We start from the raw sequence: 26,247 nt of genomic DNA, 5'->3' as shown, positions 1-26,247 counted from the left end.
GTATTGGCTAATACCAATTATCTAGATTTGCACCCTAGTTCTATACTTACTAGACATGTAAACTTGGGCAAGTTACTTAAGCTTGCTTGATTTTACCTTTTGTTGTCACACAATGGGGATGACCCCTACCTTATAGGGTTATTGTGAAGTTAATATAAATAAGAAAATACTTGACAAAGAGTTAATTCCATATTTTTGTTGCTGTTGTTCACTTCCAAACATAAACAACCCCATAGACTCATGTAATGCCCATAAAACATATTTTTAAAAATCCATTAGGCTTTGTTAAGTGTTGCCTTTTTCTATAAGCAAAAGATGCCTTGACCTCAGAAGGATGTGTGATCTGAGTTAATTTCTAACTCAACAGTGATGATGAATTTTTAATGACCCATCTCCTCCCAGCTGTGCCATTACCATGGTGACCAATAACACATTCCTGAAATGGCTTTTGGGTCAGCCAGCCATATGAAAGCAGTGTGACATGATGGTAACTGGCCCATCAAGAAAAACTCACACTCAGTACTACACTTATCGGGGTGATGAGTTTGTAAGTTATATAAATGTCTAATCACTACACTGTACACCTGAAACTAATATAATATTGTATGTCTACTATAATTTAAATTTTTGTTACTTTTTTAAAAAGAACCCACATTCTCATTTGCGTGGTGCTCTAACCCAGTAGACATGCACTCCTAGCAATAAAATATTTTTCAGCCTATATACCCAATACATGTGTAGTTATTTTCATTTACCTAGAGATGGACTATACATATTAGGAATGTTTTAATAAATGTAGAAATAGAAATTTCAAAAGATAAAATGAAATAAAAATATATCTTCAAAAGTCATTATTAATTCTTCAAACAACATTAGTTAATTCTTCAAGTCATGTTATCCAGTCATGTTATTGGGGTAATACAACAATGACAGTGGATGCAAATCCACATTTCAAGTAGTCTTCTTGATTATTTCAAAACATTTTGGACCATATCCTTGTCAGATCTGGTTAAATCACCATTGTTTTTACCTTGTCATATGGCTAACCAAGATGGCATACTAGATTGGGATAAGGGCCACTTCTGCCATTTCTTGCCATTGACTTGTGCTTATTTTATTAGTAATGGCTTTAATTCCTGTTTCTCTGCATGAATTTTTAAAGCCATTTGTCCATTTTTGAGGATTAAACCAGGTAATAAAATTTATAAATCTATAGGTATACATAAACAGCTCAAGATTATTTTCAATATACCTAACGAAAACAAACTACCAAGGGTGACACTGACACCCCCCCAACGCGTGTCATACAGATCAAATGAAGGGTCTATAGCCATCTATATAGAACTCAAGAAAGCCTAATTATTTTTTCAATAAAAAATAAAGACATACAGAAATTCTAAAATTTTCTTCTCAGATTCAGTGGATATTGCTGGGGTATGTGCACTTCCCCTCGGAGACCACTGCTCTCATCAGCAAAGCCTAGCCCTCGTCCATGCTCTATTGATGCTACTATAACAAACATACAGTTTTAGGTCAATCCTGTAGCTTTTGAGTTCACATGCCTGCTGCAGAGTAAGACAAGAAGGACTCACTGAGCATTTACTGTTGCCCAAGCATTGTTCCAGATGCCATGAGGAATGTAAAGAAATAGGAACCCAGCACCTATATTCAGAGAACTTAAGAGTCTAACTGGGGGGCAGAGGACTTGAGATGTCGGCTTGTTCATATAATCAGGTTTTTTCATTGAAGGGACACACAGTAAGTACATAAGGGATCCTCTTTGCTCTCAATCAGCACATCCTGAGCACCCAGACACGTACGAATAGTTCTAGGTACTGGGATGATGGAAAGGTGAGAAAGATGGAGTCCCTGATCTCCTGAAGCATTTATTAAGTTGGTGCGAAAGTAATTGCGATTTTTGCAATTATTTTTAACCTTTTAAACCGCAATTACTTTTGCACCAGCCTAATAGCTGAGCAGGGGAAATGAGACAAGTGCATATATAATGATTTGGCACACCCTGGCACCCAAAAGTGCGTGCCAGACACATCGCTGAAAGGAGCACACACCTCAAACTGAGGGATATAAGTAGGCTTCATGAGAGGGACGGGGCCATGCTATGCCTAAAAGATGGAAGGCTTAGGGCTGTGAAGCAGGAACCTGAACTTTGGACAAGCTAAGTAACGTAGGAATGGCTTACATGTATATGTCGGAGGGAAGGGTGAGCAGTCAGTCCTCTCGGAGGAAAGCCCAAAGGCCAGCTACAGTAGAGAGATGCAGGCAGCACTCATGGGCCAGTGTAGAGGACATCTAGAGGGCAGAGCCTGAGTCTAACACACGGTCTATAGTCGTTCAACTTTAAAATACTGCTTGCTGGATGTGAGAGCTATACTGGATCCATGGGTGCAGATGAGAAGGAGGCAGATATCCTTACGTGAATTCAAAAGATATTCCTTCAAGGGGACAGTGGTGAGCCCGATTAACTGTGGAGATTGTTAGGATGGAGCCTGCTGGTGGTAGAAGAGGCATTGTGGGGGAAGTATGCTGGAGTTTTGAGTATGTGGGTCTTGCCAGCTCCCTTAAAGTCATATCATGTCAGCATTATCTGTAACCCCTACAGAACCACTATAGGAGAGGTGTCATTGTACCCATTTTACCTACAAGGAAACTTGAGGCCTAGAGCCATTAAGTAACTCCTCATAATCATTTAGTCAGTAGGTCTCCAACTTAGTAAAATCACCTGGGGAGTTTTAAAGGTCCAGATGTCCAGGCCCCTCCAGACTAATTAAATCAGAACCTCTAGAGTGAAACCCACCATAAATATTGTTTTTCCATTTCCTCTAGCTGGGCCCCACATGCAACCAAGTCGGAGAACCGGTGTAATAGGTGATGGAGGCTACACCAGAGCCAGGTGTGTCTCACTCTAAGCCTGGGTGCTTTTCCCCACGGTACAGTGATGAATTAATGCCTGTAATTCAGCAAAAATTTCCTGGCCAGTCATGGAGACCCCAAAACACTCTGACAAAGGCACTTGGCAGAAATCTGTGGGTGTGAAAGAAAGTGTGTGAGGTCCTCAGGGGCAAGGCATTACTAAGATGCTAGCATAACAATAAGCCCTTGGAAAGACGGGAGAGGGAATGCGGGGAAGCTTGCCCAGAGACAATGGTGCTGAAGAGCTGCTCCAGTGTGTTATAAATATACTGAAAGAACGCGGGGAGCACACAGCTTTGGAGAGCTAACATTACCACTCCAGGAGCAGATCTGACCATAGACTGAGTCATTGCCACCTAATGCTCAGACACGCCAAATAAAAGCAAAACAAAAATCAGACTCAGCAACAGTCCTTGAAAATAACATGCAATGTCCTTTTTTTTTTTTTCAAAAAGCATTTTCAGCAGCATGGTAGTTTCCTCAAATGACAATAGAGGAAAGCAAAGCATCTCATGAAGAATCCCACTACTAAGAGAGCAACATGAAATAATTTCCGAAAGCCTCTGGGAAGATTTTAAGAAGCTTTTGCTGCCCCTTGCTCTCAATTAATGACAGCTTAGATTCATATTCCATTTAAGAGATCATAAAGTACCTTTTTTGATCCTCATGACGATGTTACAGGGTGGTTCTTATTATTATCCCCATTTTCAGATGAAAAAAACAAAGGTCAGAGGTCAAGGGACTTCCAAGGATGTGTCAAATCCAGGACTAACATTTGGGCCTTCAGATTCCAGCGCTTGCATTTGCTCCTCTCAGACTTACAACCGCTGGTGAGCTAAACAGGTTCTTTTCAAAGGTTCTCAAAGCCAAAGTGATCTTCCTAAATTTTTGAGGCTGCCCAAAGGTTTGCCTAAGGCAGGGCTTTCCAAAGCGGTGGCCAGAGCAGCAACATCAGCATCACCTGAGAACTTGTTAGAAAACTCGTGCACCTGCCCCAGACCTGCTGAATCAGAAGCTCTGAGGGTGGAGCCCAGCAGCCAGTTTTAACAAGCTCTCCAGGGATTCTGATGCTTGTCAGGTTTAAGAACCACTGGTTTAGGAAAACTCCATCTCCTCATCCTTCTGCGCACATTGCTAAACTGGGACTTTCTAAATCCCAGATCAGTGCTTCTTACACTGTAATGTGTATATGAATCCCCAGGGGATCTTCTTACACTGCAGATTCTGATTCAGTAGGTCTGGGGCGGAGCCTGAGAGTCTGCATTCCTAACAAGCTCTCAGGCAAGGAAGGCCCATACTGCTCTGTGTGGGCCATGCCGTGTTTCCCCGAAAAGAAGACCTAGCCGGACCTTCAGCTCTAATGCGTCTTTTGGAGCAAAAATTAATATAAGACCCGGCCTTATATTATAGTGAAAGAAGACCCGGTCTCATATTAATTTTTGCTCCAAAAGACATATTAGAGCTGATGGTCCGGCTAGGTCTTCTTTTCGGGGAAACACGGTACTTTGAACAGCGAGGTCCTAGATGACCCTCAGCATTGGTGAGCCCTGTAAGAAGTCTACATAAGAGCACATTACCAGGTAAGCCTCTAGGAACACCTGTCCAACAAGAATCACCTCACTTTAACGTACATTGTGCTTGCTTTATATGAAAATAAAACTGAAGACAGGAAAGACCACAGAGGCTTGGTAAAATCTCCAAGGGTTTACTTTACCTGCTAAAACAAACAAACAAACAAACAAACAAACAAACAAAAAACAAACCAGTTCTAACGTAGATGAGCTGCATGAGACCAGGCCTTGCCAAGAAGATCCTAAGATCCTTTCCTCAGCCTCCCCCTCCCATTCTCGCTCCTTAGACCAAATTCGATGATATCTGAGACAGCCTCAAGTCAGGAGGGGGGTGGAGCTGAAGGCACAGAAAGGGACAGAAGTCTGCAGTACCCCTCACTCAGTGATGTGCCAGACAGCTGGTTTGCCAAGAAAAAGAAAACCGTGATTTGTAGCATCTGCTGATTTCCATGGTGTAAATACTCCCACCAGAGTTGGTTTCAAACTGTCCATGTGAGATCGTTCACCATAAAGCTGGGAAGACATGCGCCTAACTTGAAGGACCCAGCACATCACTGTATCCTCACACCTCCTTTCAACCTTGATCACCAGCTCCTTTCCCCATAGGCAGCCTGCAGCTCATGCCCCCAAATGGCCCTACCCTGGCCACCTACTGCCTTGAAGCGCAAGGGCCAGCACAGTCTCTGGCACCACCTCTGAGGGATCTCATTGCTCTAGTTTTGTGCCATGTGCCACCTGCCAGAAGTCAGTGTGACTGCCCCCCCAGCCACTCAGTCAGAAAGAGAGGCCTAATGCTACCAGGCTGCCAGGAGGGGGCATGATATAAGGGGGAAAGCAGCAGTCAAGAAATAAGCAGCTAACACCAACCTAGGATGGTTTTGTAACCCTGAAAATTACAGGAGAATTGTCTGTCTCCAAAACTAACAGGGAAGTGTCTGAACTGTCTCTTTTCCATACAGGGACATGTATGGAAAAGAGACAAGACATAGAAATGAGGGTGATCCAGTTTAGAATCTCCGCTCTGCCTCCTCTTAGAGGTGTAGCCTTGGGCAAGTCACTTCAGCTTCTTCATCTGTAAAACGGGAACATGTAGTTATTTTACGGATCAAAGATAACTTAGCCATAATAGTGCTTAACATCAACGTGACCCATGTGTCATTTTCATAGACAGATTCTCAGAACAGAAGCACAGCAGAGACACCCAACTTGAGAAGGACTGGCTGACTGTTTCTTGAAAGGTGCCTCTGGGGGAGAGGTGAGAGGATCTCGGAAACAATCATCTGAAGCCTTTCCTCTACACCTCCTGAGCCCGAATCAGCCCCTCAAAGCCTCCCCAGCTCTCCAGGCTCCTGCTTCAAAGGCAGCGTGCAAGTCCCATCAACCAACACGCGCAACATTCCCTTTTCCCACTCTCCCTTACCTGGAAAACTCCTCTTTATCCTTTGGGGCTCTGCTTATATATCACCTCGTGGATAGTGGTGACTGGGGAATCTGGTTAATGTCTAGAAATGTTTAGGAAGTATCTACTATGAGAAGTACCGCGCTAGGCCTTCAAGTTACAAAATCTGTTATAGCAGGTTCTCAAATAACATCGTTGTTTCATTATAAGGTTGATGACATACTGTAGGAACTTAAATCTTGATGGTATCAACTAGCCTGTGGTAAAACCGGTTTCATTACACGTTTTGCTTAAAGTTGCAGAATCTATCGATGATGTTAAGTGAGGATGTACTCTGCAAGAATGCCCACCGTCAGCTGCTCACTGTGTCATGGGGGTGGGACCATGAAAAAAACAAGAAAAGGTCCCTTCAAGAATAATTTATTTGATATTTAGCTCACGGGCACACAGCTTGACTATACTTTCCAGCTTCTCTTCCAGTTAAATATGACGGTGTTCTGGCCAATAGAATATGGGTAGAAGCGACGAACACCACTTCTAGGCCTTCCTACAAAAAACCTCCCATGTGATCCTCTACTCTCTCTCTTTCCCCATCTGCCAGCTGAATAGAGAGGATTCGTAAGACCCCCTCCCCCCAGAGAAGGGCAGAGCCACAAGGAAGGAGGAGCCTGGGTTCCTGAGTCACTACTTGGAGGGAAACCACCTTACAGGTACATCCATGTTGGACCGAAAATATCATTTTGATTGTGCAAACCAGTGAGACTTTAGAGGTGCTTATTACAGTGACTGGCATGTCCTCATTAACATGGTAACTCTGGGGACCCAACAGTACATTTCCTTGACTGCCCTTGTGATGCAACACAAGTGAGAATAAACAACACTGTGATATGCAAATAAAGTATTATCAATCTTCTCAAGTTGCAGTGTCTTGAAATCTCAAAAGAATATACAGAATAGAAGTTGTTTTTGATGAACTGGTTGTTGAGGACTAAACTACCGTGTTTCCCCGAAAATAAGACCGGGTCTTATGTTAATTTTTCCTCCAAAAGACGCATGAGGGCTTATGTTCAGGGGATGTCATCCTGAAAAATCATGGTAGGGCTTATTTTCCAGTTAGGTCTTATTTTTGGGGAAACACAGTATGTGAAAGAGATGGTTTTTGTCTTTATTTAAAAGTGAAGATTCAGAATGTCTGCAGGTAATTTTTCTATCTACATTTTCTTCCACTGTTGTTCACTACATTTAAAACTGTCCAAGTTATCATTTTGAGAAGAAACAGATTAAAATCCCGCTTTACTCATGGCCTTCCTTGGTCCCTTTTGTTATGACAGGTCCTGTACTTCTAAAATATAATCATCACCATAGAGATGATTTTTCTAATACAGTAAACCAAGGCCCAATCTATCGCCTGGTTGTAAGTTAGGTTTTTGGAAATAAAATTAATACAATTTCTTAAGGTACCTACTAATTTACAACTGAAAGTCACACAGACACTAGAAGAAACCAACTCACTAGGTCTGAAGAATACATATATACCATGGCAAACTCCACCTTTCAACAGAAATTACCACCAAAATTTAAAATGTGCCCAGTAACTCAATGGCATAGGAGTAGAAAATCATTTGGGTCATATTTTACAGTATTTCAGAGCTAGGAAGTACATATGAATAAGTCTTCTAATGCAGTGAGTCCCTCAAAAAAACTAAGCATGAGACTCTCCTGGGGTGCTTGTTAAAATTCAGATTCCCGGGCCTCACCCCAGGTCTACTGTATCAGCCTCTATGGAAGAGGGGCCTTGGAATCTGTATTTTTACCACAGGCCGAGGTGATACTGCTGGCATTACTGGTCCATGGAGCACAGTTTGAATAGCAAGGCTCTACCCCACACATACACTTACCTACCTCTAGATTCAATTTTCACTTAAGAGAATTTACAAAGAATCACTGCTTATTTCTGGTAGAATTTTAAGTAAATGTATTGTTTCTTCTCTCCCTTTTCTGTATCTCTACTGCTCTGTATGCTTTACTCACTGAACACGCATTGCTTTTGCCATAAGAAATTACCATCTTAAAAAGAACAACAGCTCTTCAAAGGTGTCCAAGTGTTTCTGTAGGTGGGGATTGTTAAGTTTTATTCCTAGGACTTTTGCAGGTGCATTTTTTTAAAAAAACATAACTCCTGGCATCATAGCCTTGTTTAAGTCCAAATAAGAAAATATAAATTTTAATCATGGCCCAGCAATTAGCCTAGTAATTGTCTTCGGAAACTAGTTGACCTTTTCCTGCTTCATTTTCAGTAGTCAAATCTGAACTGCTTCATGAAGAGGTAGAATTCTCTTTCCTGGGCATTTTTAGGATTTTCTTGGTTTTGCAGTGCTAAAGTAGCAAAACAACAAATTCTAAAACATTCTTTCAAAGAAAAAGCTGACAGTTGTTTCATCGGTGCAATTTTTCTGCAGCTCTCAGAGTGATCTTATGTCTTTTCAATATAGGTACTTCAGTTTATTGCCACAAAGTGACTTATTGGCTAAAAAGAAACCAGGGTGAAAAAGCAGCAAAAGACCAAGAATGAACTGGGGGGAAAAAAATGTTCATATAGAAGTCTCAGAAAAATAACATCATTATATAACTAGTTCCCCAAACTAATAAACAATTTAGGTTTTCAGAGAAAAAACTATGGAGAAAGACCAGAAATAAGGAGCAAAAATATTGTGTATTTGCTGTCATTGCAGTAAGTCATTACAGCAGACGATGGTTTGGGCCACTTTGTCACAAAAGGCACCATGATTTTCCCCAAGACTCTTTTGATGTAACTTTCATTAAAAACAGTTTTCAAAGGACACGAGAGGGAAGGCCTTATAATTTAAGAGGGGGAAAAAAGCAAAAGTCACAGGAAAATACACAAGAAAGCTCTTACTTCTTCCTCTCAGAGCCTAATATCCTAAACAAATCCTTAAAGTACTGCGGGACGCGGACCACCACGTTCTCTGAGGGGCCAATGTCTTTCAGGTCGGGATACAGCCTGGCATCGATGACCTTCTTGATGTAGCCCAGCCAGTCAAACTGAGGAGAAAGAGAGAAAAACAGTGAGAGAACCTCTTGCTGGACAGCAGGCAAGGAGAAAAGCAAATATGTAGAGTCGGTTGAACATAATCCACTGCTTGCAATTTCAGACAAAATAATTAAAGCTGCAACTGCTCAAATCTAGAAAATAAATGCCTGATCACTGCCACCCAAACCTACTGCCTTAGTCATAAATGGAGCACGTGTTCTGTACCATCTGCGTATGGACAACACATACACACTCACCCAGTATTATGTACACTCACTCCCCTGGCCCCTCCAGCACTCTCCCTCCCTCCTCAACTCTCCCCTCCTTCATTCCCCCTCTCTCTCCCATACCCTCCCCTCCATTCCATGCTCTCTTTCCCTTCCCTCCTTCTCTCTTGCACTCTCCTGCCCTTGCCCCCAGCCCCCTTGCCTGCCCCCCCACTCTCCCCAGCTCCCATACTTATTCACTCCCATGTCTACACAGACAGATGCTCAAATACATCACTGGTCTTCCCTCTGGCACAGCCTTTCTTACACAGGGGAAACATCAGCAACGAAAAGTAACTGTGTCCCCTCTTCAAAGCATCACTATCTTGGTCTTTTTAACTGACTACCCCAAAGGTCATTTCCAACTTTTCATTTCCAATTTTTCTTTTCTTTTCCTTTTTTTTTTCTTTTTTTTTTTTTTTTTTGCTCCCTTGCCTGCCTCCATTATTGAAAAGGAAAACTACTTACTCACTGGGCCAGCCTTCCCTGTAAGTAAGGATGGCTATGTGCCCCAATTCTACTCAGTAAGAAGTAAAGTGAGGGGCGGCTGGATGGCCCAGTTGGTTAGAGCGTGAGCTCTCAACAAGGTTGCCAGTTCAATTCTCGCATGGGATGGTGGGCTGCGCCCCCTGCAACTAAAGACTGAAAATGGCAACGGGGCTTGGAGATGAGCTGCGCCCTCCATGACTGGATTGAAGGACAACGACTTAAAGCTGATGGGCCCTGGAGAAACACACTGTTCCCCAATATTCCCCAGTAAATTTTTTAAAAAAATAAATAGAAAGAAAGAGAGAAGAGAAGAGAAGAGAAGAGAAGAGAAGAGAAGAGAAGAGAAGAGAAGAGAAGAGAAGAGAAGAGAGATAAAGGAAATACATCTGGGGATATTCTAGACAGGTTTTGGGTTTTCCTGGTAAAAGAGTTAGACATGGCCACGACTGGCCCTTCCCCCTTCTTCCTGCCCTGATGGCAGATGTGATATACGGACTTACAGCCACTTTGCAACCTTGAGTCATCGAACATAAAGTTGAAAAGCCAATACACTAAAGTGGAATGGAAAGAAAGAACTTTGCTCTGACAACACTGTTAAACAGCTAAACCAACACCAATAGCCACCAATGTCTAGATTTTTGCCATGTAAGAAATGGGCTGTAAGTTTTTAAACCATCTTGGAAAGGTTTTCTGTCCCCTGTAGCATAAAGCATCTACATCCTGATGCACATCTGTGCATCAGGGACATTTTATGTGATGATGGACAAAGATGAAGATAACCAAAAAGACTGACAGTAGGTTTTACAAGGCAAAACTTTACACACAGACAAAATACAGTCACGTGGAAAATGACCAGTTAAGATCAAATGTTCTGGATTGTTGTCACCGACCTGAGGAATCATAGCACTCAGCTGGGAAATGTTCATTTTGTTGTACATGGCCTCACTGGTTCGGTTTTCATGTGGAATCATTATCTGTTGGAAAAAGACTTAGGTTATTTTTTTGAAGGAACCATTTCTTACTCCATGACTACTTTCTACATGTGCCCAAACATCTGCACAGTGTCATAGCTTTTTAAGATTTGGGTGTGGTGCCGAACTTGGGAAAGGAAAAAAAAGACATGACTTTAGGCAAGATCAAGAAACTAAAAAGAAACTTTCCTGTCCTAATCAGTGTGAAACATTGTCCTCAGTACAAAAATAACTACCCGGAATCCCTTCCACACCTATAACGTGGGTGGACAAAATCTACTACTGACCCAGTTTTGACAGCCAAACTGAGGTTGGTCAATTGAAGCAAACATCCCATCTTCACCTGTGCTGTCCAGACAATGACCTCAGTGTTTCATGAACCACAGTCCACCCTTAATCCCCAGGGTCACATTTTCACTGAAGAGCACTAGACTATCTGGACACCACTGCCACCTATGAGCATTCTGCCAATAGCTCATTCCTTCACTGCCCCTCTTCCCACTGGTTTCACTGGTAGGAGTCCAGTCATCCTCCAGACACATGTTTCCAAGCCTATGTCTCCAGGCCTGACTCTTCACTCTTTCTATTCCCAACATGCATGCTTTTGTCCATTTTGCCAACACCAAAGCAAATTGAAGCTTCTAGCCTCTGCATGTTTAATCTAAGAAGAGTAGCAATGATCATCTTCCTCATGGACCATCTTAATAACTTTCATGGACAGGAAGTAGCTCTCCATATCCACCCCTGAACCACATCATAATTTTGCCTTAAGGCCCTCCATCATCTGATTCCTTTGCACTAAACTTGCCATCTCCCACAGGACTCTCCTACTCTTGCAGCCCATCCACCACCACCACCCCTAGGGTTTGAAGTGTTCGAGACTTTGCCTCGATTCATTTCCTCTGTCAAGCCTTTTCATTAAACTCCACTTGGCTCCAATCACGAGGGCCACTCCATCAACAAGACCTCCCCTTGTGCACATCTCTCTCTAGCTGGGACTGGTTAAATGCACACTTTCATGGCTGGATTTAGTGACTTCTTTGTGCTCAGCTAGGCTGTCCTGCCTCCCCAGGGAAGCTTCAGAAGTTTCCCTAGGACTATGTGTCTAATTAATTTCAAATGTCCCCCGTGACCTGGGCTGTAACAGACGGAGGTAAGCATTACTAGCTGGCCAAAAACTCACGCACCATGGATTTCTCAAGGCAATGTCACAGAGTGCTGAGTGGCAGGCATCTGCCCCCTCTTTTCTAAGTGCTTCGGTGCCCTTCCTCACGCTCTACGGGAGACTGCATGTATCTTACAAATAGCCTCCTGGCTCTGTTAGAATCACTGCCTCAGAGAATGTCCTCTCCTCCTCCCTCTACTCAGGCTCGAAGCCCCAGGCTGGAGCCCTGTGGCCTCAAAGCTATTTTCAGCTCTCTGCCAGCTACTTCCCCCCACCCCACGGATTTGTCAATTCATTTAGCCTCTTGACAATTCCCAGTCTTGCCTCAGCCCAGCTGTTTTTAGTTCCCTTTTTGGTCTAAATCCCTGGCTCCAGGCAAGGCCTTCTCCGATGTATCAGAGCTTCGGTCCAAATTACAGCTCTGGGTCTCCTATTTGCCTCTAGACGTGGCTTAGAGGCAGTCTTTGACTCCAGGACATCTGCAGCAGTCTTTGCACAGCCTTGAAAGGTGACACGCAGGAATGAAATTTTTACACTGCAAATAGGAGTTTGGAGAGAGGTACACACGTACATCACTGCTGCCGAGAAAGACTAATTCCTCCTGGCCCTTATCCATCATCCCAACTCCACACCTCAACACCCACCACCATCTCACCAAACACAAAACCAAGCAACATTTGGACTCACATGCATTTCAGGATTTTTATCAACTTGTTATAAAAGACTACCAACCCCTATGCAAGAGTTTCTTGACAAAGGATTCTTTTCTACTACAAGGTATCCCCCATAGGCTTATCTCACTATATTTGTTCTTTCTCATCCTGGGGATGTATAAGGATTTTATACCTTAGTTCTTCTAGAGAAAAGAAAGTTATTCTATGAAGAAAGTTAACAATTTAAGATTTCTCATTCTCCCTCAAGTTTGTTCTTATATCTTTTTGTTTCCTCCATTAGCCTAAAAGAATTTAAGGTGCCTTTCACTAAACAAATGACATAATGACACAATGACATTCATTAAAGTGGGGCAAGAAAAGAATGAAAAACAGGGTTAGGTACAAAGTAGCATCAGAAAGGCAGCTAACAATGCGTACCAGCATGCCCTATACACTTTCTACACCAAACCGTGTGTCCAGTATGGGAGTACAGACTTCCCTAAGTCCCAGTCTTAGGTCAGACTAACCCTGAGTGGGGAATGGTGTCAAGAGTAGATTAGCTTAAAAATTACCTTCCATTAAAACCAATTCAATAAGGATTTATTAAATATCTATTCTTCTAGTGGAACCACTCAAGAGTTTGTCTAGGAAAATGTAGTCAGAGGGTCTTTGGCCACAGCTGAGCAGCATATGGACATTGAATGGGCGCCAACCAGGAAGGCAGAAGAAATGAAGAGCTCTTCTTTCTGTCATAGTTCTTCTTCCTGTTACTTCCCAGAGGGGACGCTATTAGTTCTACCTTGGACCCAAAGGACAATATCACAGAATGCTATTTTATATATTTTTTTCATTCCAGATATACTTTAAAATAAGGAAAAGAAGAGATTTTAGATGAAGACTTACCTCGGCTATCTTAATTTCCAATCTAAGCACCGACTTCATGTCATGTTCTGCTCGGGAAACATTAGCTCCCAAAAGCACGGCAGTATCCACCATGAACTTGTAAAGGGCATCCCGATACTGTAAGAGATAAAGAAGAAAGCGAGCATGACAACAACCTATTAGGAAGTATGTTTCAGGGACAGAGGGGAGCAGAAATAAATTTTCACTTGCATTTCACTCAAAGTATGGCACAGGCATTATGCAATACCAACCACCCACCTACCACTTTGGGAGAAAGAAGTGTGATGGCTACTTGCATACTGTTTCCATGACAGACAGAGATGTCCAGCCACCAAGAATCAAGAGAATTAGTTTTGTGGCAACCGGCAATATTATGGATATATGAAACATCTCCAGATGAGCCAAGAATAGAAAGTCAAAGGTCAGACTCTTCTTTCCAACCGAGAGGCTTTAATAAAATAATGGAAAAGAGCTGTTGCTAAAAGCAGGAGGCATGATCCATGAAGACTAGTGGGAACTGTGATTTATTCTCTTCCAGCTCAATTTACCCACCTTCATACTAAAAAAATAAGACCAGCAACAGCAGCCCTATGTCTTTTCAGTTTTGTATGGTTTTTACAAAGTTCTCCTCTCTACCTCAGGGAAAAGGAAGAGATGAGAGAAATGATGAAGTGAAACCAAGCAAATGGCAAATATAGAATTTCTTCCCTGAATGTTCATAAACCCATTGTCATGATATTCATATGCCGTTGGAGGGGGGAAACCCTATTTTGTGGGAATTGAGGAATCTCACTGGGGGTCACCTCTCCTTTCAGATATACTTGTAAGAACTCAATATACCAGGTATTAAATTATCTGATAGTTATGCTGTGGGAATAAGACTTCCTAACATACACCTTGATTCTGTAAGCTATTCTTACTATGTTTATGACCTCGGAACCTATACAGTGCTTGGCATACAGTATGCCCTTAATAAATATTCGTCAAATCAGTAAGCAAGCTTTGCCAATAGTCTTAATTAGAAAGAATGTTTTGCAGTTTTCAGTTCAATTCAAAAAATATTCATTCAATCAGTACATGTACAAGATGTCTTACTAGTCATTCTGTGCATGTGGGGGGGTGTACAGATAAAAAAATTAAATAATGCTTATGCTTGAGATTGGTTCCCAGTATGTGATCTGGTTCCCAGTATGTGTGTGAGGGAGATACACGTGTAATTTCCTTAATAAAGCTGCTAAGGGCTTGAAAACTAAAGAACTGGAGTATTCCGGCCTGGAGAAATCAGGGAGATAGCATTTGATGGCGACAGGCTCGGGAGCAGTGAGGTGTAGAGTCTGTGAAGTGTACAAGTCTGCCTTTGCTGGGGAGAAAATAACTAGACGTCACAGCACAGGTGATTTGGGATCAGGTCATAAAGAGGCCTTGAACTCCCTCCAAGGAATTTAGGTCCTAGCTTATGAGCAAAAGCATGATGGAAGCTGTGCTTTGAGAAGAGAATTTGTCAAGTGGTAAAAGGAGGCAATGGAATGAAGGGGAGGAAGTAACAAAAGGCTATCTGCTGTAGTGAAGTAGAGTTACCAAGGATGTGACTTGGGGCAGGAAGAATAGAAAGGAGGGACCAGGTGGCAGACAGCTTTTGAAGGTAGAAGCCACAGCACTTGACTGATTGGTGATAGCGGGGAGAAGATTTCAAGCCTGGTTGCTGATAGGGTGGTGATACCAACAGAAACAGAGGTGCCCCCAGATTGACAAAAGTTCATTCCATCCACTTTTAAAGAGAACTTGCCAACCTTCTTTGATAAGTGTCCTCATCCAGAAGGTTGCCTAGAATCTTGGCTAGTTTACTGCCCTCCAGAACCTTCTAGATATAGGGTTTAGTATAAGCAAAGGAGCAGGGGCTTCCATTGTGAGCCAACACTTCCCAGTCAAAGTTTCTGCATTCCCAGGCTGGACCAGAAACCAGATTGCTCCCTGATCAAGGGGACCCTGGGTCTAAGGCTCCTTGGAAGTTCAACGAAGTTTCCAAAATGAATTGAAAGTGTCGGGAATGAACCAGCTCCAATCCAATAACCAAAAACCTAGATTTCCAAGTCAACCCAAGGGGTGGAACCTGATTGATCCCACCTGGTTCTCATTAATCTTACATTAACCTGGTGCGCCTGTTAAAAAACAGATTCTTGGGCCCCACTTCAAGTCTACAAAATCAGACGCTCAGGACTGTGGCGCAAGAATCAACATTTAAAGAAGCTTCCCAGGTGGTTCTTAAGCAGTACAAGCTGAGAACCATTGGTCAACTGGGTACCCCTCCCCACATGTTACTTCTGTAATGTCTAGGAATGGCTTCTGAGGAATGGCTGCAAGCTCATTTCTTGGTTACTTCATCATTTGGGTGTGTTGTATCCCCAGCTGGAGCACAAGGGCACTGAGCACATGGACGTGTACAGCCTTGATGCCCAGACTTTCAGAAGACAGGGAGTGCCACTTATCTGCCTGAATGTAGGCCTTTACTTCCTACATTGGGAATATGGTCATCAAACAGCCACACTGCTCATTTCCAGTAAAGAGTTAGGAATTTTAGAACAACATACGAACCCAACAACAGCCTGACAAGGCCCAGAGTTGAATATGAGTAAAACTTACAGACTTGGCTTCTGTGCTATTATCAAGGTAGTCTTCCCTCACGGCGAGAGAGAGAGTTGCTTGGTCCAGCTGTTGAAACAAAAACACAAAGCATTCTGCTTGCACTGTAAATTCGTATGTACCATGTTAATAAGAGTCATGAGATCACTGTTTCCTGTCGCCAGATCTAGTATTCCTTTCCTTGCAGTACTTTACAAAATGTTAACTTGGATGGAGTTAATTAGCCTGATTTTCTACCTCCCCACCCCTAAAATACTGTGTTGCATTGATTTATTTGAAAGGAGTCACATAATAATTTTGTTTGGGGAAATCTTAGCAAATTTTAGAATCCTCTCTTGAAAGTTTAGGGTAGATGATAAAAATACAAATAATAGGCAGCAAAATAACTAGAATTATTACTATGGAAAAGTGTAGTGTAATTTATTGACTTAAAACTTTCAGTAAGGGAAAATCTTGTGTCCTGAGGTTAGACAAAGAGTTCTTAGAAATGACACCAAAATCACAATCCATAAAAGAAAAAAGAAATTGGAGTTCATCAACATTAAAAACTTTTGCTCTGTGAAAGACACTGTTAAGAGAATGAAAAGATAAGCTACAGACAGGCAGAAATATTTGAAAATCACATATATGACAAAGGGCTTTTATCCAGACTATCTAAAAAGCCCTCAAAATTCAACAATAAGAAAACGCAATTTAAAAGTGGTAAAAGATCTGAACAGACGCTTCACCAAAGAAGAGATACAGATAGAAAATAAGCACATGAAAAGACGTTCAACATCACTGGTCGTTAAATATAAATTAAATTTACAATAAAACACAATTACACATCTATTAGAATGACAAAAAAAAAAACAACCAGTAACACCAAGTGCTAGTGAGGATTCGAAAAAACTGGACCACTCATACATTGCTGGTGGAAATGCAAAATGGCAGAGCCACCTTGGAAACCAGTTTGACAGTTTCTTACAGAGTTAAACATACACTTCCATATGACCCAGCAATCCCATGCCTAGGTATTTACCCAAGAGAAACGAAAATTTATTCCCACATGAAAACCTGCATGTAACTTTATTCATAATCACCAAAAACTGGACACAACCCAAATGTTCTTCAAGTGGTGAATGGATAAACAAACTGTGATACACAACAGAATACTACCCAGCCATAAAAAGAAATGAACTACTGATACATACAACAACATGGACAATTTTTAATCACATTCTGAAAAAGAGAAAACTACAGGGACAGAGAACAGGGTTTATGGATGGGAAAAGTGGCTGGCTACAAAAGGGCAACACAAGGTAATTTTGGGGGGTGATGGAACTATTCTGTTTCTTGACTACGGTGGTGATTACATGACTCTCTGAACTTGTCAAAACTTATAGGCACATGCAGCACAAAACTGATTTTAACTGCATGTAAATTTAAAAATATTTTTTTCAAAGTTCCAGAACTTTCTCTAAGTCTATGGTCATTCTTTCTTGAGTATCAAATAGCTGCCTAAAGACTGAAAAAAATGGATCCCAATAGCACATTGTCTAATAAATGTGATTTACATATTTTTAAAACGTTAAGTCAAATTAGCAGGATACAAAATCTAAATTAACAAATAAAAAATTAGTAGCATTTGAATAAAAACTGGATCCTACATTCCCGTATTGTTAGTTTATACAATGTTAGATTGTTTTGATCTATTTCCTCTAGTTTCTTCTTCATCTTACTATAATCTCAAATATTTTCTTTTTAATACATAAACGGTGTATAGGATCATTGCTTTCCATGTAAATCCCCTTCATGTGCAACAAATTCCACAAAGGCCAAGTTAAAAGTTAGTGATGTTATAAAATATTTCAAGTAAAAATATTGCTCATTTCAAAAGTAAAAAAAAAAAAAAAGATGTTTTCATAACATCCATTTTGTCTGTGTATTACTAAAATCCTCAAATTATTGTGTTCAGTTTTCTTCTCTAATTGGCCCAAAACAACCAAGTCACAAGCCAGCCTGGCTTTATCCTACTACAATTCCCAAATCTACCACCATTTCTTCCAAAAATTAAGTAAGCCAGGATCACAAAACACCACAATATTGTGATTAAGATGCTTTGGCTTTCAATTAGATTTGGACCACTTGAACAATCTTTGTGTAGGAAAGGAAATTGTGTAGACAATATTAAGAAAGCCAAAGCTTCTCTCTGATGAGATGAAGTTAAATCCACTTAGTATAAAAGTTTCGATGATTCAAGTGAAGTTACCAGAACTTTTTTAAACCTTCAGATTGTTATGGTTTCTAGGGAACATTTTAAATACACCAAACAGATTGAATAAGGTCAACTAAACTTCATTAGAAACATACAAACTCTTAAGGCAAAAGATTTTCTCAAGAAGCCGACATTAGGACACTGTGTTATTTGAGGTTTTTTAATCCTTGTGTCTGAATATTCCAAGTAGAAAATACATGTTTAGGAAATCTGATACATTAAACTGAAATACGATTTTTTTCCTCCAACTGCAATAAATCTCAGGTTAGGAAACAAAGTAATAATACAAAAAGAAACATCTGACTAATTATGATGTAGGAAAAGGAAAGACAAAGAAATCAGAGAAACTTCGTTTCCGAGAGTCTCTCCTTGCCATCCTTAGGGATTTGGTAAGGGTCACACAGATGCAGGCCACTGAGTGAGAATGACTTTAAGTCACTGTTTCAGTAACACATACCAAGACAAGCCTGGCCTTCCAAACACTCTTTCAGGATCACATATATTCAAGTCTTTTACTGTCCCTGAAACCTTCATTCTCGTTATCTCCTTACATAAAATAAACCCAAACATATGTAACAAGATATGTTTGGGGGCATGAACTTCTGTTGTTTCCTGTATTTTTGTTATTTCCTTTCTCCCACTGAAGCCTCTGGCAAATCCTGTGCCATCTCACCACACAGAAAGGGAAGTCTCAGTACATTGACGGAGAAGAGTTTGGGGTAAGAGAGACTTCTCCCAGAGCAAAAAGTGGATCTCCTGGGCAGCCAAAGAAGTCAAAGCTTCTCCTGAGCAGTGACCAGTCAATGTCCCTAGAAAAGGGCAGAATCGGAGAGGAAGTGAGAGGCCCAGACCCCAGCAGTAGAGAAGCACACTTGAAGGAGCCACATGGGCTGGGGTAGCAGATTTCTTTTTAGAAACAGATAACTGAAGATTGGAGAGTCTCCCAGTACCCTAGGAGAAGGCTGAGAAATGGTGCAATCAGGAGGTAAGGAAGTGCCTAGACTGGTTCCATTTCCCACTAAAAGGTGAGGTGGGAGCTCAGTCAGTGATGAGACTGACTAAAGAAAATGCCGATTTCTCACCTCTGAATTTGAGATCTGAGAGGTATGCTGAGTACAAAAGTTGAAGAGAAACATTTTCCAAATGGTTCTGGCCAGTTTCCTGGCCATGCTTTTAGAGAACGGCACCCTTGTCATCTGCTACTGTGTACTAACCAGTAGGTATCCTGTAAACTCATGAAACTCATCTCACTTAAACCTCACAGCAACAGTGAAAAGTAAATTCTAATTCACCCTTTATTACACATAGGGGAAATGAGACTCAGAGAGGCGAAGCAATTTGCACAAGGATATTCAATGAGTAAATCACACAGTCAAACACGAACCTCAATTTCTTTAACACCAAAGCCTACTATTTCTCCCATTACACCAGTGGTTTTCAACCTATGTCCCACACAAAAAAAAAAAAAAAGGAATGATAGTCTTAAAACCTGGTTGGTTTGTTTTTTAAAGAGAGTAATCTATTAACATAAAACAGATGTCAATTGGACCATTACCATCATTGTGTCTTACATAGCATGTCTTATCCTGATAGCATTAGAATATGTCTCAGTGCCATGTTGTTCTGTCACCCAACTCAGAAATACAGCCGTCTCTGGAACTAAGAATTTCCTCTTGAGTAGATGGGAATTCTTTCAGTGACTGAAGGTTTTTTATTGAGACTTCCATTGTCTAAACTAGAGATGGGTAAACTACAGCCTGCAGGCCAGCCCGCCACATAGCCACACCCACTCATGTACATACTGTCTACAACTGCTTTCCCAGGTCCAACGACAGAGTTAAGCAGTTGAGACAGAGACCATATGGCTCACACAGCCTAAAATAATTACTGTCTGGTCCTTTACAGAAAAAATTTGCCAACCCCTTGGTATAAATCAAAAAGCTGTGGATTCTAAAAAGCTGATTTATTTTAGGAAAGGGTAACACACTCTAAGTTTTACACTTCCATGATTTGAATTTCAATATATCATTAATATTTTCTGATTCAAAAGAATTGAGAGGGGGAATCAGTGGTTCAATAAAATTTTCATTATTAGTCAGTTACTGTGGAAGAAAAAAAAAAAATAGTAGGCTCAAAATAAAACAATTTGAGAAATGTTATTTGAATTCTTGCCGAGCTTTCATTGATGAATCTGTCATCATTGGTAGTTTTCTAACAGTGTCATGATTTTACCAATGTAATAATCTATGTCAAGGTATGTCTACGAGGCCCATTCCTTTGTAGAAGGGATCCTTACTCTTCCAACAGAAAATGCAACCAAGTGCTTAGAATAAGTTTCACTTTATCTTTTGTAAGGAAGGAGGAGAGATTCAGACTGAACTTGACAGTGAAATTTTAGGTGTGTATACAAGATGTTAGTGAAGGGGGAACAAGGAATCATGGCATGTGTTCTCTCCTTTGTCAGGGGAATGAGGAGGTGAGGGGAAGAGCAGAGTTCAGAAAGTCTTTGCAGCTCTCTCCCCACTGGAATTTGAGGGCCCCATACATGCTCGGAGTAAATATTTGAGGGCCAGATCACTTGAAACTCATTCACTGGCTTCCCGAAAGGCTGACAAAGCTGGTTTGTTCATGATTTACATTCTGCAAATCTGGGAGGGGGCGTAATATTCTAGATCCTAATGTTTAACAGAATTTTTACCTTATCGTTTCATTAAGGTGGTATGAGTCTCTTTCCCTGGAAAGGCACCCCAAAAGGCTAACCTTGGACTGAAACATGATGAACGAGTCCCCCTTATATACCTTTAAGATGTGTTCACTGGATGCCTTGTCATCAGGTGACACATACAAACGGATGAACACAGAATTGCTGTATTGACCACGAAATGTTGCAAGTGTCTGCAGAAGGCTGAACTTTCTCTCTGACCAAACCCCTTCAGGACCAATATTAGATTCGAGCACAGGCCAGCGGAAAGGTGAATGCCGCAGAATGTGTAGCAACGGCTTGGCATCTGCTTTTTCAATCGCTTCTGAAAAGGAACAAATATGAATAGTGAGTTAGAATTGCAAACTAGATCACCAAACTAGAATTTGAGAGTATCTTCTCAAGAGAAAATTCCCATAAGGCCCCAACTTAACATTTCAGCTGTTGGGGAGAGGTGTAGCCAACTAAGCATAACCAGAGACAGAGCTACCTATGATTCACACTGCAATGTGACTGTCTAAACCTGGTGCTCTTGCCAGAAGAGCTGACTAGGGAACCTGCTGGATATTCCCTACAAAAAAGATGGGCTCACTACATCGACCCCAGCCGATGAGCTACATTAGGCTGATAATACTCCGTGAGGCTAAGAAACAACCCTAGCTAAAGGAAACTGCTCAATAAAGCAATCACTCCCCAATAAAAGTGAATTAATGCTTTAGACTCTTTCATCATCTTTTATTGCCCTCTTCTATTATAGCTCACCAAATAATACTCCAAATCCGAAACAAGTTAACACACTTCCCAGAGGCACTGGCTTCTTCCTGCAATGGCCTTGAGAAAGCAGACCAGGTAAAATGACAAGTGTCTCTTTTTATTCCAATCAGACCCAAGATGCTGAGACAGGCCTACGACACCCATCAAAGATGACTGTTAGGCTAATGGAGAAGCAGGAGCCTGGCCTGCCTGGGAATCTGGATTTTTCTAGGCCCCAAAAGATCCTTAGGGGACATAGCAACACTCCCACGCAACGTCCCAGGTTCCTTCTCAGACCAGATCTGGCCTCTGGATTCTGGTTTCTGAACCACATACAGTGGGGTTTGTTCTTCTGACCCTACCCAAGTTTCTCATGGAGTAACTGGTACCCAAAGAATCCAAGCCATAGAAATAAAATTATTTTCACTATCAAGGCAGCAAGAGAACATTAAGACAGAGCTAGTAAGAGTCCATTCTTTAAGAGTTGTTCCTTTCCTTAAACAACACATTTAAACATTAACAGAATTCTTAGTAGTTCTAAGTTTTCCTTAAACAATATCTTTAAACATTAAAAGAACTCTGAAGAATAAGGGTGGTGAATACTTTATTTATTTTCTTTATTACTCACTCTCATTCATGCAAGATGAATAAAGGATTTTGGCTTTCTGTACGGCTTCGATGTCCCGCCTTCTACTGATTGATTTCTCCAAAAGTGCTAGGAAGGTTAAGAAAGAATTCATTAGTACCCACCCACATGTGGTACTGAGTTGGAGGTCATTTGATAATCACAGTCCCAGTCTCCAGAAAATTAAACGTAAAAACAGACAACCTGGAAAAGACACATCTATAAAAGATACGCAAATGGCAGAACCAATTCCAAGTTGCTTGAGGTTCAAATAAAAACAATTTAACATTCTTTTCTCCACAGTTCTCCTAACTCAAAGAAACCAAAAGTTCAATTTTCAACTGAGACTGGACCTTCTGCAGGGGTTAATGTTTTCTGCCACCTACACACAAAGAAACAGAATTCATTTATTCAAAAACCAAAAATAACTGAATTCTGTTCCTTGTTTCTGTGCCGAGTAATAGTCTCAATGGAGGCAATTTCATCAGGGTTGGGTTTCTTAAGATTTCTTCACAGCCCAGCCTCTCAGGGAGGTCACCTGGAAGGAATTTCCCATTAGAAGTTTTATTCAATGTTGTATAAACATGCTGTGGACATAGAAGAAGTTGTTTAGACAGGAAATGGAGAGGCGAGATTGGAAAGCCTACCGAAATTGCCTGAAAAGTTGCCCATTTCCACATTCAGAGTCCAGGCCATTTAAATGAGGCCATGTGTATAAAATGGTTGCCAGAGTAGACATAAGCCCGCCTAGAAAATGACTTTCTATTTATAAAATCACTGATGCTACTGTTTGAAGTTTGAAAATGACAGTTGTCACTATTTTGTTAAGTAAGGAAAGAGGAAAGCCAAGGTTCAATGAAAAACCACCCTCCCTAAAAAAGACCGCCTTGGATGTACTTGAGAGCATCAATTTACCTACACGAAGCCAAGACGAAGAATCCTTATGCAGCCCTGTGGCAATTCCTACACCGAGCCATGTCAAACTGCAGTTGTCCCTGCATTTTAGGGTATTTCTGAAACAACCTAGTGGCATCCAAATGACAGTACAACAGATGCTCCTACAGTACTCTGAATAGCTTCAAGACACAATGTACAGTGCTAATGAAATTAATAAATAATTACACATTCCCTGAAGTGGAACGTACTTCTAAACTAGAAGTTCTACATTTCAAAGAAAAACACAATCCAGAGCTCCTGTACAGTTTTTTTTATAAGCACTTGTATGTCATGTAACTAGATAGATTCAAATAAAATAAAGTTAAATTGGATGTGGGCATTTTCAATTATTTCAACCTGTATAATGCTTCTTTCTTGTGTATTACACAGCAGTAAAAGAGGGATAACTAGAGCCTAGGACAAAGAAAGATTTTTTTTTAGTAAACAGAAAGCTCTAAAACCATACGCCCATATATTTCTATTCAAATCAGATCGTGTGCCGTTCCGCCATATTGCTCCCACAGTCATTGGATTGTTGGGGAGACACGTGGAAGGAAATATCCAAATTTCATTTAGGGATGTGATGTTATTCCAATGCTATAAACACTACACAGACTGCAAACATGAAGACCCTGAGGACCCAAAGCAAGCCACGGGAGCAAAGGAACTCAAAGTATTAAATATGTACCTGAGTATACGCCAAGGCAGCCTGTATCACAAGAAGGAAAAAAGAGGACATGTATACGCTAAGTAGGGCAGTCCCAAAATGCTAACCATGTATCAATAATTTGTATATATCAAAATTCTGATTTCTGCATCCGAGTTTGGCTTTTAAAACAAATTCAGCTCTCATGGGTTCCCTGTCATACCTTTTCCCCCTTCTCCTCGCCTTCCCTTTATACCCAAGCAGGCAGGAGAGCATGACATGCAGGCAGTGATGTGGCAATCAGCTGGTAGCGTCCATTTTATGTATCTCTGTATTTGAATGAGTGTTAAGAGCAATAAAATCTAGTCTAGAGGGTCATTAATGAGTAGAAAACAAAGGCTGCCTATCAAAGGCAATTACTCAGGTTATTAAAATGTCCCTAAAGCACAGAGAAGGGCCCATGGGTAGCCCACACAAGGGCATTCCCATCTAAATCTGTGTTGCTCCTTGGAAGATTTCTCAATCTTCGACACACATCCAGGTATTCCTAACAGAAATAGGAAAACTCCAGTTCATAAAAACCTACAGTGCAATAAACCTCAGACTTTAAATTTGATTTCAAAGTGCTCCTGATCATCAAATTTAAACATTACATATATTGTGTAAGTATTTTTTCTTCTATTTATGCTCAAATACATTTTTTTTTCTTTTTTTTTTTTTTTAGAAAAGGCAACATAATAGCCCTGTCATGGGTGGTGAGCTTTCAAATCACACCGACATGGGTTCCAGTTGCAGCTTGTTGATACTTTCGAGCTGGAACTTGAGCAGCAAGTTATTTAATCTCTCTAAGCCTCAGTTTCTTCACCTGTAAATGTGGATAATAATAATGCCTAACCCCCAGAGTTGTGGTGAGGATCAAACATTTTAATGTACAGAAAGTTCCTATCTCGACGCCAGGACACATGATAAGTGAGCAATCAACGGTGGCTTAAACAGGATTACAGACTGAGTCAGCCATACCCCCAAAACTGTAAAGTGATCAAGATTGTTTCTAGTGCTTCTTCCATAAATGCATTTTTCCTCCTCCCTTCTCAGAATATTGGTAGCCAAAGCCTTATGCTAACATGAGACACTGCCACTCCGTGCGTAGGGCTATTTCACAAACTGGACGTGCCCTAGCCGCTTTGCAAAGCCCCATGCTCTCAACACTTTGTCTGCTTCCATAGTTGAGGCATGTTCCATGATGAGGGACATTCTGCAGTTAGTGTTCATATCTGAGAATATTTTGCTCACACTCCTCATCCTGGAAAACAAGGTATTTTCTTTCTTTAAGTAAACTTTTTCAATGCAATTATAACATACATACAGAAAAGTATTATACACCGGTCTTAATTTGAAGGATTTTCACAAAGTAAACACACCCATGTAACCAACATTAATTATGACCAGAATCTTAGAAGCACCTTTTGCTCCATTCCAATCACTACCGCCAATCAAAACAACCAACATCCTCTTTTGTGAAGTGCTTACTCAAGTCTGTTTCCCATATTTCTATTGGGAAATTTAATTTTATCAATTTGCAGAAGTTTTTTATATTTATATTCCACACAAAAGCCCTTTGTTGAATTATTTATATTGCAAAATCTTCTCCTATTCCATAGACTTCATTTTTTAATGGTATCATGCAATGAATCAAATTTTTTTATTTTAATGTAGCCCAATTTGCCCACTGTTTTCTGTCTACGGTTAGCACATTTTGTGTCCTATTTAAAAAATCTTTGCCTGCCCTGAGGTAGTGAAGATATTCTTCCACATTTTCCCCTAGAATCCTTACTGTTTCACATTTAGATCTATAATCCATGTAGAATTTGGTTTTGCCCACAGTATGGACACAAGCCTGGCCTCACAGGGGACAAATCATGGGAGAATTTTAAGATGGTATTTTTGGTCACTGGGCTTCAAATATTACCAAAAAATAGTTTTGATGCACACAGTTGGCATTAATTTAACAATGGCTATTCTCCATTGGATTGAGTACTCTTTGGGGCAGGGGCTGGGTCAAGTGCATCTGTGAATACCCAGAGCCTAGTCTTGGTGTGGTTGATGTTCTTGACAAGGAAAGTCTGAGAGAGGTTTTCATCCAACTTAATAGGAACTGTGAGAAGTGGGACTGACTTCTTTTATTATTTCTTTTTATAATCGGCAATGACCTGATTATACTAACATCCTAATCTCCTTTTCTCACATTCCAGTCCCTATATCATACAATGAAATTCAAAACTTCATTTG

The 26,247-nt window shown here is 40.9% G+C and overlaps 1 protein-coding gene across 2 annotated transcripts in view; it reads right to left on the bottom strand.

Moving 5' to 3' along the window:
- The window catches only part of PHEX (phosphate regulating endopeptidase X-linked), a 205,005-nt gene that overhangs the window by 137,856 nt on the left and 40,902 nt on the right, over positions 1-26,247 (bottom strand). For both annotated transcript variants that reach the window (XM_074323776.1, XM_019714582.2), the window contains exons 4-9: positions 22,380-22,466; positions 21,097-21,323; positions 16,041-16,109; positions 13,401-13,517; positions 10,599-10,682; positions 8,819-8,964 (exon numbers count right to left, since the gene is read on the bottom strand). In XM_074323776.1, coding sequence (XP_074179877.1) covers positions 8,819-8,964; positions 10,599-10,682; positions 13,401-13,517; positions 16,041-16,109; positions 21,097-21,323; positions 22,380-22,466 — 730 coding nt within the window. The remainder of the gene's footprint in view (positions 1-8,818; positions 8,965-10,598; positions 10,683-13,400; positions 13,518-16,040; positions 16,110-21,096; positions 21,324-22,379; positions 22,467-26,247) is intronic.

Source organism: Rhinolophus sinicus, chromosome X (assembly GCF_036562045.2).
Source record: "Rhinolophus sinicus isolate RSC01 chromosome X, ASM3656204v1, whole genome shotgun sequence".
NCBI classification, from domain to species: Eukaryota; Metazoa; Chordata; class Mammalia; order Chiroptera; family Rhinolophidae; genus Rhinolophus; species Rhinolophus sinicus.
This window is presented reverse-complemented; position numbering and strand designations above follow the sequence as displayed.